The 14,936-nt window shown below is 40.9% G+C and overlaps 1 protein-coding gene across 2 annotated transcripts in view; it reads left to right on the top strand.

Moving 5' to 3' along the window:
* The window catches only part of VIL1 (villin 1), a 70,526-nt gene that overhangs the window by 41,854 nt on the left and 13,736 nt on the right, over nucleotides 1-14,936 (top strand). For both annotated transcript variants that reach the window (XM_042472302.1, XM_042472393.1), the window contains 8 exons: nucleotides 3,158-3,360; nucleotides 4,556-4,634; nucleotides 5,090-5,188; nucleotides 7,675-7,828; nucleotides 8,595-8,695; nucleotides 10,530-10,667; nucleotides 12,931-13,089; nucleotides 14,660-14,839. In XM_042472302.1, coding sequence (XP_042328236.1) covers nucleotides 3,158-3,360; nucleotides 4,556-4,634; nucleotides 5,090-5,188; nucleotides 7,675-7,828; nucleotides 8,595-8,695; nucleotides 10,530-10,667; nucleotides 12,931-13,089; nucleotides 14,660-14,839 — 1,113 coding nt within the window. The remainder of the gene's footprint in view (nucleotides 1-3,157; nucleotides 3,361-4,555; nucleotides 4,635-5,089; nucleotides 5,189-7,674; nucleotides 7,829-8,594; nucleotides 8,696-10,529; nucleotides 10,668-12,930; nucleotides 13,090-14,659; nucleotides 14,840-14,936) is intronic.

A 14,936-nucleotide genomic window follows, 5' to 3' on the forward strand; every position in this document is an offset into this window, starting at 1 on the left:
TGTAAAATAATGGAAGACTGGTTTCTGGAATATTTTGTGGATACATGATTTCATCAGTGCAGCCTCTACATCAATGAAGGTCTCAGTTATTCTACACTATCATTGTATTCAGGATGGCTGGGACCAACCCATCACCTGATGGCCATTCTTCTGGTGGTGAGCCTCTTTGTTTTTTTGTTGTTTCTTGTATGGCTGATGCACAGGCTATTGTCAGGGCTGTATCTGAAGTCTTACTGGTTTAGTAGAATCTACCATAGCTTATGCATCACTAGCATTGCCTTTGAAAGACCAGAGTCACTGCCACACCATGATGAGGTGACAAAGTAGGACTTAACAGGAGAATAGATCCACTGGAGACTCTTCAACTTATGTGTGTATAGACTCAGTATTCTCAGAATTTGATTTATCTGATGTATAGAGACATCAGCATGAAAATGAGAAAGACTATTCTTATTAATCAAATAGACACGAGGATTACTCTCATATAGATTATAGTTTGATATCTAAAAATATCAAGACTGTGTTATGGAAGTGGGCATCAGACAAATCTGGACATCTGATCATGCTCCCATATATGCAGCTTTTACACTGGACTATGATATTCCAAAAACCTTCTTCCCCAGGAAATTTGAATCTTTATTATTTAGAGGGAAATACTTTAAAAACATCATAAAGAGTGTTATTATGCATTCTATCAAAGACAACCCAGGAAACATAAATGCAAACACTGACATTAAAAGCAACTGTTAGAGGGACAACTGTATCAATCCCATCAGTTTGAAAGAACACTGCTAGAGACCAAATCAACAATTTCACAAGAAATTAAAAATCTAGAATAGGACCCCCCGCCCTCAAAAAAAAAGCAAATAAAAAATTAGAGCGTGTTTTGATTTTTAAAAATCTGAATTAAATTTGTTAGATATCAACAAAATCTCGAAAAAGCTGTTATTTACCAAAAAAATTAACAACAAAATCTCAAAATTATTAGCACATCTATTTAAGAAAACTCATATGAAAAAGACACTAAAGGGAATAATATTTTTAACATAAAAGTGTGAATGAATTATTTTTTGCTTATTTTTTAATAAACTGCGCATACTCCATAACTCAACCAATTCCAACATAATAGATTATCCATCTCACTGTAACATCATAAAATTTACAAATGAGCATAAGGATCTTTTGGCTCAAAATGTATCTGTTCAAGAAATTCATGATGTTGTTTAAACAACCTGAAACACAATATAGCCCTGTGGCACAGATGGTTTTGGTAGTTCTTTTTATAAGATTTTTTGAAGAACAGTTAACTCCAGTACTGAAAAACCTATTTAATTCTATTTTGGATAGCAGTACTAATTATACCAGAATCATCAAAAATGTTGAACATAATTTTAATTCTAAAGCAAGATAAGGACCCAAAAGAAATTTTTTCATTTCTTCCAATTTCCCTTATTAATCAAGATTCAAAAATCTTTTCTGCCATTTTGGCAAACAGACTGAACTCTGTTGCAGGAAACTACATAGAAGTGGACCAATTTGGCTTTGTTAGACACAGACAAATTGCTGACCCAGTAACCTCAATGTCTAACCTTATTGTTTAGTTTACAGGCATGTCTCAGTAGCAAATAGCTACATATGACTCAGCCAAGACCTTTGACAAAATAGAATGACAATATATTTTATGATTCTGTATAGCCACGGATATGGGAGAAAAAATGATTAAAATTGTCACCAACATATATAAAGATTATCAAGCCATCATTAACACTACTGGCTTCCCTTTGCATTGTGACCTGATTGTTGTTGGCATGGTCCAGAATTTCAGTGTTTTCAAATAGCTTTTTATGCCCAGGTTGGTTTATAATGTGTTCTGCTACTGCTGATTTTTCTGGCTGATCCAGTCTGCAAAGTCTCTCATCAGAATTTCAGTTCGAAAACACTGAAATTCTGGATCATGTCAACAGCTATCTGGTCAGAATGCACAGGGAAGTTATTGAAATCCACAAACACCTGGACAACTTCAACAAGAAAGAAGGAAACCCTAAAAGTAAACAAAATTTGGCTACCAGTTCTGAAAAACACCAAAATCAAGACACGGCACCACCAGGGTCAGAGAGTTTCCCAGCAGGCAATGGATCACTAATTAAATAAACACAAATCTCCTTTGCATATCATACCACCCTGAGGCTTTGCCATTCACCAACAGACCAACACACAGACAAACATGGAAATTACTTCCTCTCAACCAAGGGTCACACACTTCCATGCCACCATTCTCTGAAGATGTCAGCCACAGATGCAGGCAAAATGTCAGGAATAAATTCTTCTAGAACACAACCACATACCCGAACCCCCCCCCCCCCCCCCAAAAAAAAAAACTATGGATGCCAGCCATGAAAATCTTCCACAACCTCTTGTGGGTTTTCCCTTTATTTGGCAGTTTATCCCTGCCATCTCATATCCACATCTTGTTTGTAGCCTATAGAACTTGGGAAAGTTCCTTTTTCACACCTAAAAACCTGCAATGATTTACAGTTCAGGAAGCTACAAAAGTAACTCTTCCAAGCTCTGGAGATTCTTTAAGTTTTCTGTCTTCTGACTGCTTCTTCAGGGACAAAGATAATATGTATGTATGCACTGTACTTTTTGTCAACACCTCAAGTAGCTGACTCAGATATAGCTTCAGATGAAAGGGTTCTTTTTTTTTGATAACATGACTGTGTACTCCAAGTGTAGTTACATTTTTGGTTTATTTCTTCACACACATGCAGAGTCAGCTGGGGAGAGTGAACTTCATCTTCTTTACTTTCACATTTCCATGGTCTTTATTCTGAAACCTCACCATTTTTTTCAGATCCACAAATCAGAACACTTGACTTACTCCTCATATGAATCCATAGAGGAATCCATAGTATGATAATGGCATCAGAGCTCAGTATGTGGTCCAGGGTGACACTGACCCATAAATGAGGGCTGACAAAAATTACACTGGGAATAAGACTGTTTCAGTCTCCTATGCATATAGGCTCACACATTTACACATACAGCCTGACTCACTTATTCTCTTACCTGTGGACTTCCCACTAATCTGTAGCTAAGTAGGCTCACTCCCGCAACCTCCTGACATGAGAATGTTTTTGTGACCTGCTCCCCACAGGGGATGACTCTGGGTAAGGACATCCGTGACCGGGAACGTGGTGGCCGAGCACATGTGGGTGTGGTAGATGGTGAGAATGAAGCTGCCTCTCCTGGGCTTATGAAGGTCATGACATACGTGCTGGGGGAGAAGAGGGATATACAACCAGCCATCCCAGATGCCGTGGTGGACCAGAAGCTGAAATCTGCTCTTAAACTCTACCAGTGAGTGACTTTTGGCATGCAGTGCAAGAGACCAATGTAAAATGGTGAAAAGGTCATTTGGACAGTACAACTGCATGAGCAGAACTTTGAAAAGTTACTTTTTTTGGAGTGCAACTCCAAAAATTGTCCACATCACTCTATGCTGGAATGACGATTCTGAAAGTTGCAATCCTAACAAATAATATTCCCAAACTATGTGTCAGAGTGAAAAGCCAATCTCTCACACAAGTAGTAATGGTACCATAGGGATTCTGATGAAGTAACCATGCTGGATTTTGGTTAAGAAAACAAAAGTTCTGTGTAAAGGTGTTTTATACATTTATTCTCACAGTGAATTCTGCTGTTGTGAACATTTGGCTAAATGTTATTTTCATGGGTACCACTCTGTCCTATAGGTGGATACCCTTTAGACAATTCAAAATGATTTGGCAAAGTCTGTGATGGCTAAAGTGGGGTGTGAAATAAAAATGAGCAATATTGCAAGGAAGGTGGTCTAACCCATGGGATCTTTGAATTTCTGGTTATTTGGCATTATAATTTTCCAATATTTCTGGACATCAGGAGTGGGTAACTTGTGGCCCTCCAGATATTGTTATCCCTCACCATTTGCTGTTTCAGCAATGACCTATGGAAGTTGTACACCAATACTTCAAGGACCACAAATTACCTGTCTCACTTTGCAGCAATGAAGATTTTAAAATTCTCCTCTTACTTAATCTTACAAAGTGAGAAGGAAACCTACTTGTCTTCATCATACTGAGAATGTTCAGGTGCCCTTTGTGATTCAGTGATAGCACTGCAGGTGAGATGCAGAAGTATTGTTTCACACATAACTGGGACATCAGGAGAGAAGCCGCATGGAGGAATTATTCTTATTATTTCCCCATTCTAGGTAACTATGAAATGTCTTATGAAATTCTCAAAAAGCTGAATTTTGCAAGGCTGCACATTGAAGATGCCCAGTACTGATTTTAGTTTCTAGCATCACTGAAGTGATTGATCATCAGTGCAATGTCTGAACGGAACTTGGAGAAGAATACTTTTTTTTACTAGAAAACCTTCCAGAATCTGCCAGCAAATGTCTATTCCATCTGAAAGATACTGGGGGTTATAATCCCCCAAAATCACCTTTACAAACTCTGCACATTGGTTAGCTGGTTCTACAACACTATCTTGTTCTGTGTTTCCATCCTAGTGTCTGTGATGTAGAAGGGAACCTACTCATCCAGGAAGTTGCCATCCAGCCCCTCACCCAGGACCTCCTGAAGCATGAGGCATGTAATTTCTTTAGGAAATTGGTTGCACTGGCACAAGTCAGAGGTGTGGGCATTTGCGCATTTGCACATTTGCAGGAAGGGCAGAAGGGAGGACTAACTGAGGCAAACATCGATCACCTGACCCTCAGTCAAGGTATGTAGCATCCAAGGGAGCCAAATCATTTTGGAGCAAGAAGAAGACCAGCCTGCATAGTAGTAAAAATACAACAAGAACAAAGTAAATAGCTACCAATTTGATTGCCTTTGATGACACTCAGAACCTAGTGCCCAGGCAGCTGCTTTACTCAACCTAATAGCAGAAGCCCCTGTAGTCTCTTATGAGAAAGCTGGGCAGTGACATATGTGGGAGGAGACTGTTCTGCCCCAAAACATGCATGTTCACACACAGAGAGAATGAGAAAGATTCTTCCTAATGAAGTAGCATATTCACATCCTGTTTTGCCTTCTGCCAGGACTGTTACATCTTGGACCAGGGTGGTATGAAGATCTTTGTCTGGAAGGGAAAGCTGTCCAGCAAAGAGGAGAGGCAGCAAGCCATGTCACGGGCCTTGGTGAGTGAAAGCATGGCTGAGGAACATACTGTCCTTGAGAGACAGACAAGGATGGGCTTGTCCAATTCCACATTGGACAAAGCACTTGAGCAAGGTGCCTGAGCCTCTTTGAGATATTGTGAGAATGTCTCCATGGTTTTTCATGTCCTGCCTTTTACAAGGACTTTAGCTCTTTTGTTTCAATGACTCCATACTTTGATGGACAGGAGCATCACTAAATCTCACAGGCTCTCAATCTGGACCAAGATATTGCTGTCATCACTGGCTACCCACCTGACTATCTTCCTGTTGTTGTTGTTGTTGTTGTTGTTGTTGTTGTTGTGTGCTTTCAAGTCATTTCTGACTTATAGTGACCCTAAGGCAATCCTATCATGGGGTTTTCTTAGCCAGATTTGTTCAGAGGAGGTTTGCCATAACTTTCCCCCGAGTCTGAGGGCATGTGACGTGCCCAAGGTCACCCAGTGGGTTTCATGGCTAGACAGGGAATCGAACCATAGTCATAGTCCAACACTCAAACCACTATGCCATGCTTCCTTTTATCCTCTTTCACATCATAGCCTTCAAAAGGATATCTGTAAATCTAGTAACACTTATGCCAATGTGCAGAAATGGTTAGAGTGTCAGACTGTATTTTGGGAGCTTTAGTTTCTGTCCCCCACTGAGCCATGAAACTCACCAAGTGATCTTAGATGACACACACAGTCTGACTACCCCAAAAGGGTAAAAGACTGTAAAAGAGTTCTGTATACTGTTACGGGCCAGACAAATTTTAATTGGCAACTCCTCAGCCTGTGTATATACCATTAAAAGGTTTATATGTCATTAAATAAGGACATATGACCTGGTAAAACCTATAGATGGTTTAAGTTTCAAGCCTTATATACCAGTGCAACATAATGGAATAATGCCTAAACTGAAGTACCCAGGCATTGCCATGTTTGTGCTTCTCCCTGAAGGTAATGTATATGTATGGATCTGTCCAGGAATACTTATAATAAATAGCCTAAAACAGTTCCAAAAGAGTCTATTCCATCCCATATAAATCTCCTAGAACTCTGAGACATGAAGATATTTAAGTGGACTGTCACTGTTAACCTGATTTAACTGGTTTAAGCAGTATCATGTTGGGAATTTGAGTGACTAGAAGCTGACAAAGGGGAACCCAGAAAGGATCCAGAATTAGCTGACAAGTAGCAAGGACCCTCAATCCCTTAGTCTAAGAGACGGCGGTGGGAAACCACTCCTGTTTCAATTGTTTAGTCCATTCACAGAAAGGTGAAATATAGACCTAATAACCAAATACATAAAATAAGCATGACAGGTGGTATTCGAGGGCAAAGAAAACCCTCTGTTTGTAATCACAGGACCATCTTTACAAGGGAGGGGGGTGGGATATTGGATCGTACCAAAATCCAGAAGGGAAGTCTTCCCTCAGTCATTTGTGTGAAAATGACAGTGGGATTGTTCTTTGTGGCTGAAGAGACGGCCTGGAAAATCCAGCTTCTGGGTGGATTGGGGTGTGGTGCTTTTATGCCACACATCCCCAAGACACCCAGAAGCCATCCAGCTGCTCAGATGGGGGTAGCTTCAAGCCACTCCAGGAGCATGGCATTTTGATGCTGCACGCCCCTAGAACAGCTTGAAGCTGCCCTGGGGTTGCAGTGGGGCCACCACCTAAGGCAGCCTTTTATGGGAGCAAATAGGAGCCGATCTTTTCCACTCCTATTTGGGCTGGCATCAGTGTGGATTGGGCTGTGTTGTGTAGTTGCTGCAGCACTGGAGTCAGCAGTGCCGGGGTGACCCCAATCTGCCCTTTTGGGGTGGTCTGTTTCACCCCATTGTTTAGCACCCTCATCTGCTTTAAAAGTACTGCAATGGCTTTTGTTTTCTTGCTTTCTTGCTGTTTGGTAATGCTAAAGATTTTCTTTTAGTAAATCCCCAGTCAGACTTTTTGCAAACTGGGGTCAACCAGTGGGTCACTGGTTCTTTAAAATTAGTGAACATATTACAATATTTTGTTCCAGGTCCAAATTGTTAGCTATTTTATGACTCCAAGTAAAGCTAACATCTAAATCTATATTATTTTCAAAGAAGCTTTGTTCAATAAAACTGCAATACAGTTGTTCTATATTTTCAGAACCTCTTTATATTATGGCTCTCCTATTGCACCTTGGGCCCGAAACACATGGGCCAAAAAGTGCAGCCTCTGACTGCTTTGGGGATGGGGTGTGCAGATGACACATGCCCCTGATGTGGCCAGAAGCCTCTCTGAAGCAGCCTGAGTTGGCTTGAAGATGGCTAGAAAAGGAGTGGCAAAAAGCCGCTCCTTGCCAGCGGTATTTTGAGGGTCACAGCAGTAGCCAGCTTGGGTCCAGTTGCCACAGTGCTGGGCCAATGATCAGCTGACCAGGGCTGGAGTGGCCAGAGACCACTCCAAACTACCAGTCTGCTTCACCCCATAGTCTTCATTCTATTTCCCACCTCAGGGTTTCATCAAGGCAAAGAACTACCCACCCAGTACCAGTGTGGAGACTGAAAATGATGGCTCTGAATCAGCTGTTTTTAGGCAGCTCTTTCAGAAATGGACTGTCCCCAATCAAAGTGTTGGCTTTGGAAAGACCAGCACAGTTGGAAAAGTAGGTAAGTGCTACAGTCTCCCTATGCCAGGAGATATTAGGAGTTGGTTCTTCTCATGTTTGGGAGCAGAACTGTTCTGGAACTCTTTTGGGATCTCTCTCTGTCTCTCAAAAAAGGCATAATCCTGAGATGTAGGGAAATTGTAGACATTCCAGAATTATTTTGGTTTGCACACACAGCACTGTGGAGCTGACTGGAGGTATCAGTTTTTATAAGCCATTTTCTGCCCAACAAATATTGGAGTTACCTCCTACAAGGCAAATAATTTGTTTGCATATGAATCCATGAAATTCTACAGCAGTACTGGGTTATACAAGCTGATGGTCGGCAACACTCTCCTTTTAGCTGTGGCAATAATACCTGACAGGGTCTCTTTCCTTAGAGAAGTATGTTCCATCCAGTAAGGAGCCCTGGTGGTGCAGTGGTTAAATGCATATACTGTAGCCACTCACTCAAAACCACAAAGTTTTGAGTTCAAGCCCAGCAAAAGGGCTCAAGCTTGACTCAGGCTTGAATCCTTCCAAGTTTGCTAAAATGAGTACCTAGATCGTTGGGGGCAAATTAGCTTACAGTTGTAAACTGCTTAGACACTGCTTAGGCAGTTTGACGCGGTATATAAATGAAGCTTGTTTTTTGTTTGTTTACATCAGAGGCCATTCGTAGTTTCTTCCTGACCTGCTTAGGTGCTACAACATGGCCTCAGAGAAATACTGTGTTGATACACTCCATACCTACTCACTAATGTACCTCCCTGTCACCCTCCCAATAGCCAAAGTAGAGCAGGTGAAGTTTGATGCCACCACTCTGCATGCCAAGCCCGAGATGGCTGCTCAGCACAAGATGGTGGATGATGGCTCTGGACAGGTGGAGGTAAGGACTGGACCTGCCCATTCTTTCTTTAGCCGATGTTCAGGCTAGTTGGATATACAGTGCAAGTGACTTGGCTACTGAGGGAGAAGCAATATTGATGTCACATAACTATAGATACCCTTGGTGAGGACCATGTTTGGTATTCCCAGCCTCTTCATTTTATGAGGTGGTAATCGGGAGGAGGCTTACCAAAGGACGAGTAAGAACCAACAGCAACAGGAAAACCTGTAGAGGGACTAAATCTTTAATAATGTCATGTGAAACCACTTCTAAATTAAGAGACAAATTAGGAAGCAAATCCTATTAGATCTCTTTTTAAAGGAGTTCTGAATATCACTATTTTGCATGCATTTGCTTCTGGCCTTGTAATAATATTAAAGTGGGGATATCAAAATATTGGGAGAGGTTTCTGGCTTTTTCAGAATACAAGACCAAGAATACCAAAGTTTTAACATCACCTCCTATACCCCACTCCACCATTTCTCTTGGTAATTCCACCACCAGATTTCTTTCTGCTAGATTACTATTATTGTAAAACATTTTGGTTATCATTTGATTGAAAGGTAATAATAGGAAATGTTTAAATACCCTATCATGGATTGGGAGGGAAACAAAATTCTGCATTAAGGTATCTCAGATTCTTTACAAAGAAAAAATGAATTCTGGTATATGTCCTGGTATTTCATTAATTTCATGGTAGAGCAGAAAGGGCCAAGTAATTATAAAAGACATTGCATTTTCCATGTCCCTGATACTGGCAGTCTTATTCAGTCACCTGTATGATGGTAAAGACTTTATCTAAACAGATTGAAGCTTCTTAATGGGTGCATCTACGCTGTAGAAAAAAATGAAGTTAGAAATCACTTTAGGTGCTCTACTGCAATCCTGGCGTTTGTAGTTTTACAAGGTCTTTAGCCTTCTCTGTCAAAGAGTGCTGATGCCTCACAAAACTACAAATCACAAACTTTTGTAGGATGGAGCCATGGCAGTTAAAGTGGTATCAAACTGCATTATTCCTACAGGGTAGATGCACCCAGTGTGACAGTAAGATTTAGTGAAGCGAGTTTTATGTTTATTTATTTTAAATGGAAGAGGATGTTCTTAAGGAGCTAAATTCTGCAGCCAGTGTCATACTATGTAATTTTCTTTCTTTCTTTCTTTCTTTCTTTCTTTCTTTTGCATATGGACAGAATTGAAAAATACATACACCCCTGATCTGTATTCATTACTCCCAGCTGTCATAGTGTGATTCACTTTATTGCATTCTTTGGGATACAGTTTCTTTCCCAGCTAGGGACAGGGGCTCTAATGTATGTAAGGAATGGAAAATAATTTAGTTGGGTTCAAAATTCTTTGGGAAAGTATCTGTTTTCTACCTTGCAAGGTGCACTGCAGAACAAGGCATGTCATGTCCCATTATGCACACATCAGTGAGACTTGCTGTGTATTTTAGAGAAATAACACATCAAAGCATTTATACAATCTAAAAACTGTTTGAATGTGTACAGTTTAAAATCCATGTAAACTTACTTTAGTCACAGAGAAAGATGTGAACAAAAGTACACACATTTTTATTCAAGAAAATTATGCACAAATTATCTTGCAAGACGTTAAATCTTGCAGCTTGTGATGAAGAATATTAATAGGTTTTAGGAAAACACAACACTAAGATGGTATTTTCACATCCTTGGCTGAATTCATTTGTAATCCTGAATGCTGATTCATTTGACTTTATCCAGTACAATATTATTGACTATATCCAACCTCTACCACTCACCTATCTGATATATTTGTAGCCATATGTCTATTGCTCATGTTCTGCTTGCTTTGAAAGGTCTGGCGAATTGAGAACCTGGAACTGGTGCCAGTGGAGAGTCGCTATCTTGGGCATTTCTACAGTGGTGACTGCTACCTCATCCTCTACAAGTACCAAGTCTATAATAAGATGCATTACATCCTCTACATTTGGCAGGTGAGCACAGGGGTGTGTGGGAGGTTGAGGAACAGGCAAAGGAAAATTAATCACAGGCTGAATCCACATTGGATAAATAATGTGTCCTTATCTCAAACTCAGTCCTGTTTGAACACACAATATTACTCTTCTTCTGATGTGATCAGGGCTTTAAGGCAATTATTAAAAACCTCCAGTTTGATCCACTGTATTTGAGGAGGAACTGTATTTGGGTTTTTTAAAACATGTGGTTTGAACTCCGAATTGGGATCACAATAGAATGGAGGATAGGGGGGAGGGTGTCAGGTGTCAAGTGTGTGGGTGGCTGCCTAGGTCAGGTGGTCATTCCTACCACAGAAAGGTAGCTCCCTTGTTTTTATTGGTGTCTAGGAAAAGCTTATTGCTTCCTTGCATGCACACATTCACATGGCAGTATTTTATTCCCCCCCCCTCTCCACCGGCTTCATTGCACACATTTACAAGTTGGTGGGGGAGGTGGATGGGCAGCCAGGTTGGTGGGTGAGTGATGACCAGCTGGTAGGCCAGCAGAAAGGAGTCTCCAAAGATGTGTCTCCTGGGCTCCTGCTCACCTACAAATGGCTGGAAGGGTCAAAACCATTTTTCTCTTTTCCTCCTTTTGCACTCCAGAATATGTGAAGCTTTCTGTCTTTGATCTTTAAATATTTTCTTGCCTTTAGATGTCCTTTTGAGTAAGGTGATAGGGGGCAGTCTCATGGAGCAAGCACTTTAATAAAACACTCCTGAGAGTAAGCACTATTGAATTCAGTAGGACCTTTATAAATTTGCGTCATATGCTTTCAGTCCTACACCCACTTTCCTGGGGATTAAATTTAGAAAATAAGGCAGCAAATTAGAGGGGGCAGAGGCAATGCATGTGAGGACTGAGGTAACCACTCAGATATGCTCCTAATCCAATAGGAGTGCAGGTGGGTGATAAGAAAACCAGAAAACAGATAAAGTATTTGATTATGCTAACATGCGCATGCATGTCAAGAACAAACAAATGAAAACCCTGCAGCTGCTGCATTCATGTGACTGAGCATAAAACTATATGGGGAACACTTGCACACAGTAGAAACACTCCCTTATAATGATGGGGACTGTGTGTGGATTTTAAACTGATTTCAGTTTGGATTAAAACAGGTGGATGGGGCAGTGAAGGGGTCAAACTGGGGCAGGATACTATGCAGTAGAGATGGGATACAGCCCTCACAGATTCAGCCACTGGAAGAGAAAACAGGTGTGACAAAGAGGTGATTCTGCTCTCATGTCACTAAGGATGTAAATAGACTGTTGGTATATCCTGGAATAGCAAACCTCCTCTGAACATATCTTGCCAAGGAAACTTCATGATACGTTTGCCTTAGGGTCAGCATAAGTTAGAAACTATTTGAAGGCACACAACAGCAAATAACAAATATTCTGAAAGTTGGAAACCTCCCTCTCCCGCCCACCCCATTTTAAAGGAAGAGTAAGTTTTCGAGAAGGATTGTAGAGATGACAAACAATAAAGTTAAAGGCAAACAATAAAGTTGGATAAGGGATTGCAGTAATGCAGTACCTACCAAAATCAGTGGATGCAGTCTTAGAAAGAGGACATGTTATCCAGTGTATTTTCTTAATTAGGCCAACATGTAAAAAACCAAAAAACAGGCATTTCAATGAAAACATGGAATAGAGTAGAGACACTTAAAAAATGAACCAGGACCAAATATATTTTACAGAGATAGGCTGATATAAACAAAACTTTCAATGGGCATGCAGTGTGATGGTGCAGTGGTTAAATGCCTGTACTGCAGCCACTCACTCCAAACCATAAGGTTGCAAGTTCAATACCAACAAAAGGGTTCAAGCTCGACTCAGGCTTGCATCCTTCCGAAGTCATTAAAATGAGTTCCCAGCTTGTTGCGGGCAATTAGCTTACAGCTGTAAACGCTTGTTAGTTCAGTATGAAGCGGTATATAAATGAAGCTGTTTATTTTTTGTTTAAAAAAATTATCTCTGAAAACGTGTCAAGAAAAACTTCTTAATTATTTTACAACAGATTATTAAAATAAGTCCTTTACTCTGTTCTTTGCCATTTATATTTTTTAAAAAGAAATTATCTTGCTCTAGGGATCATGACGATGTCATTTACATGCATTCTCTAATTCTCAGTACAGGCAAGAGAGCAGGTTACCTAGCACTCTGGGTAGACACTCCTCTTTCCACTGAATTTCAATGGAAGAAAACTAAATCTCCCTGTTCTGTTGCTGCTTCCCAGGGTCGCCATGCCAGCAAAGATGAGATCACTGCCTCTGCTTACCAGGCAGTCATTCTGGACCAGCAATATAATGATGAGCCTGTGCAGGTGCGAGTGACCATGGGCAAGGAGCCTGCCCATCTTATGGCTATTTTCAAGGGGCGCATGGTGGTCTACACGGTAAGTGGGAGACAGATTGAGTAGGCAATACCTTGCTTCACCAACCCTCCTCTATACAAGGGCAATATGTGTGTGACTCACAAGGTATGGATTTGCCAAACCTTTCTTCCCAAGTGGAGTCTGGTGGTTCCAATATAATTGCAGTGATAAATCTGTTTCAGGGTTCAGTCCAAAGGAGCTTTTCAAGATGTTGAACCTTTTGGGGGGATAACATTCAGTACCCTGTATTGCCATAGAGGGTGCTGGACTGGGACACTGGGAAACTATGGTTCAAATCCCTGCTCAGCCATGGAAACCCACTGGGTGACCTTGGGCAAGTCACACCCTCTCAGCTTCAGGGGAACGCAAGAGCAAGCCCCTTCTGAACAAATTCTGCCAAGAAATCTCATGATACATTTGGCTTAGGATCGCTATAAATCAGAAATGACTTGAAGCCACACAACAGCAACATATCCATATCCATCCAACTTTCCTGACTTGCTAGGGATGGTCCCAATTAATCCTCTGCCACCCCCCTTTTCCAACTGTTTTTAAAATATCCCAGTTTCTCTCTCCTCCTTTCACTTCCCCTCTTTCCCTTCAGCTTATTTCAGTTGCTCCAAAAGTAGTTTGCAGTCTCTTAAGTCAGTATAAAGGAGCAGAGCGAAGGGGGAAGAACTGCACCCTTCTGTGTTAACTCAGACAAAAGTGTACACAGTGCTACAACCTCTTTTAGTTGTGTGTTCTTCCTCATTTGCTTTAGCCATTTTGACTACACTCTGGAGTTTATCACATAAGAGGAATTTCTCTTAATTTTGAATGAAAAGTAAGTGGGGCCAGAATGCATTCACGTGAATTCACTAGTTCTGCGAATTGACGTGAATTCGAATTGCATTCAAACTGACTTCCCTTTGCCTGAAAATAGCTTGCCATTGCCCAAAATTGCATGTGATCACCTCTCACGCAATAATATGAAACCTCATAATTGCATTCAGATTGCCATTGGATAATACTTCCAATTTCCCTTGTCTGATAAGCTCCTCTGATGTTGTTGAGCCACAAGTGCCCTAGTTTTCATCTGCAAAATATTCAAGGGTATCAGTATCTATTCCTGCCTTGTCCCAGAAATTGCTCTCTTCATCCCATTTCTGTGATTCTATGAGAAGACAGTTGATAAGATATAGTTTTAAATTTTTATTTTGGTGATGGTGGAAGAAACATGGGTGGGGCTTGGTGGCAAGTATGTTATTTTCATGCAGGGATTTTCTACATTATTTGGCTCTTGGGCTTCATTGCAGAGTGAAGGTAGAACTCAAATTTGTTGTACCATCCCAAAAAGGCATAGCTGAGTGGTTTTAAAATTCGACCATACCACAGAGTTAGAATACTAAATGCCCTTCTCTAAATTGCCAATCCCAGGATTCCATAGGATAAAAGTTAAAGTGAAATCAAAGCACTTTAGGGTGAAAGGGCCCCAGAACATGAGCGTAAGGCTGACATAATTTATCCCATTCACAATATCCAAACTCTAGGCACCTAGATTGATGGTGTAGATTTCTCTATTCCTTTTTTTAAAAAATTCCTTATCCAGGATGGTACCTCCCGAGCGGGCAATACAGTTCCGGCACCCTCCACCCGCCTCTTCCATGTCCATGGAACCAATGAATACAACACCAAGGCCTTTGAAGTGCCTCCCCAGGCCTCTTCCCTCAACTCTAATGATGTTTTTATTCTGAAGACTCCAAGTTGCTGCTACCTCTGGTATGGGAAGGTAGGTTATCATGTCCAAGAGTGGTTAGGTATTTTGTAGGTTCAGGTACTGCCCTGTTCTAGATCTCAGCACTGCAAGAGTGAGTGGAATACAGCTG

The sequence above is a fragment of the Sceloporus undulatus genome, chromosome 1 (assembly GCF_019175285.1).
Source record: "Sceloporus undulatus isolate JIND9_A2432 ecotype Alabama chromosome 1, SceUnd_v1.1, whole genome shotgun sequence".
NCBI lineage: Eukaryota > Metazoa > Chordata > Lepidosauria > Squamata > Phrynosomatidae > Sceloporus > Sceloporus undulatus.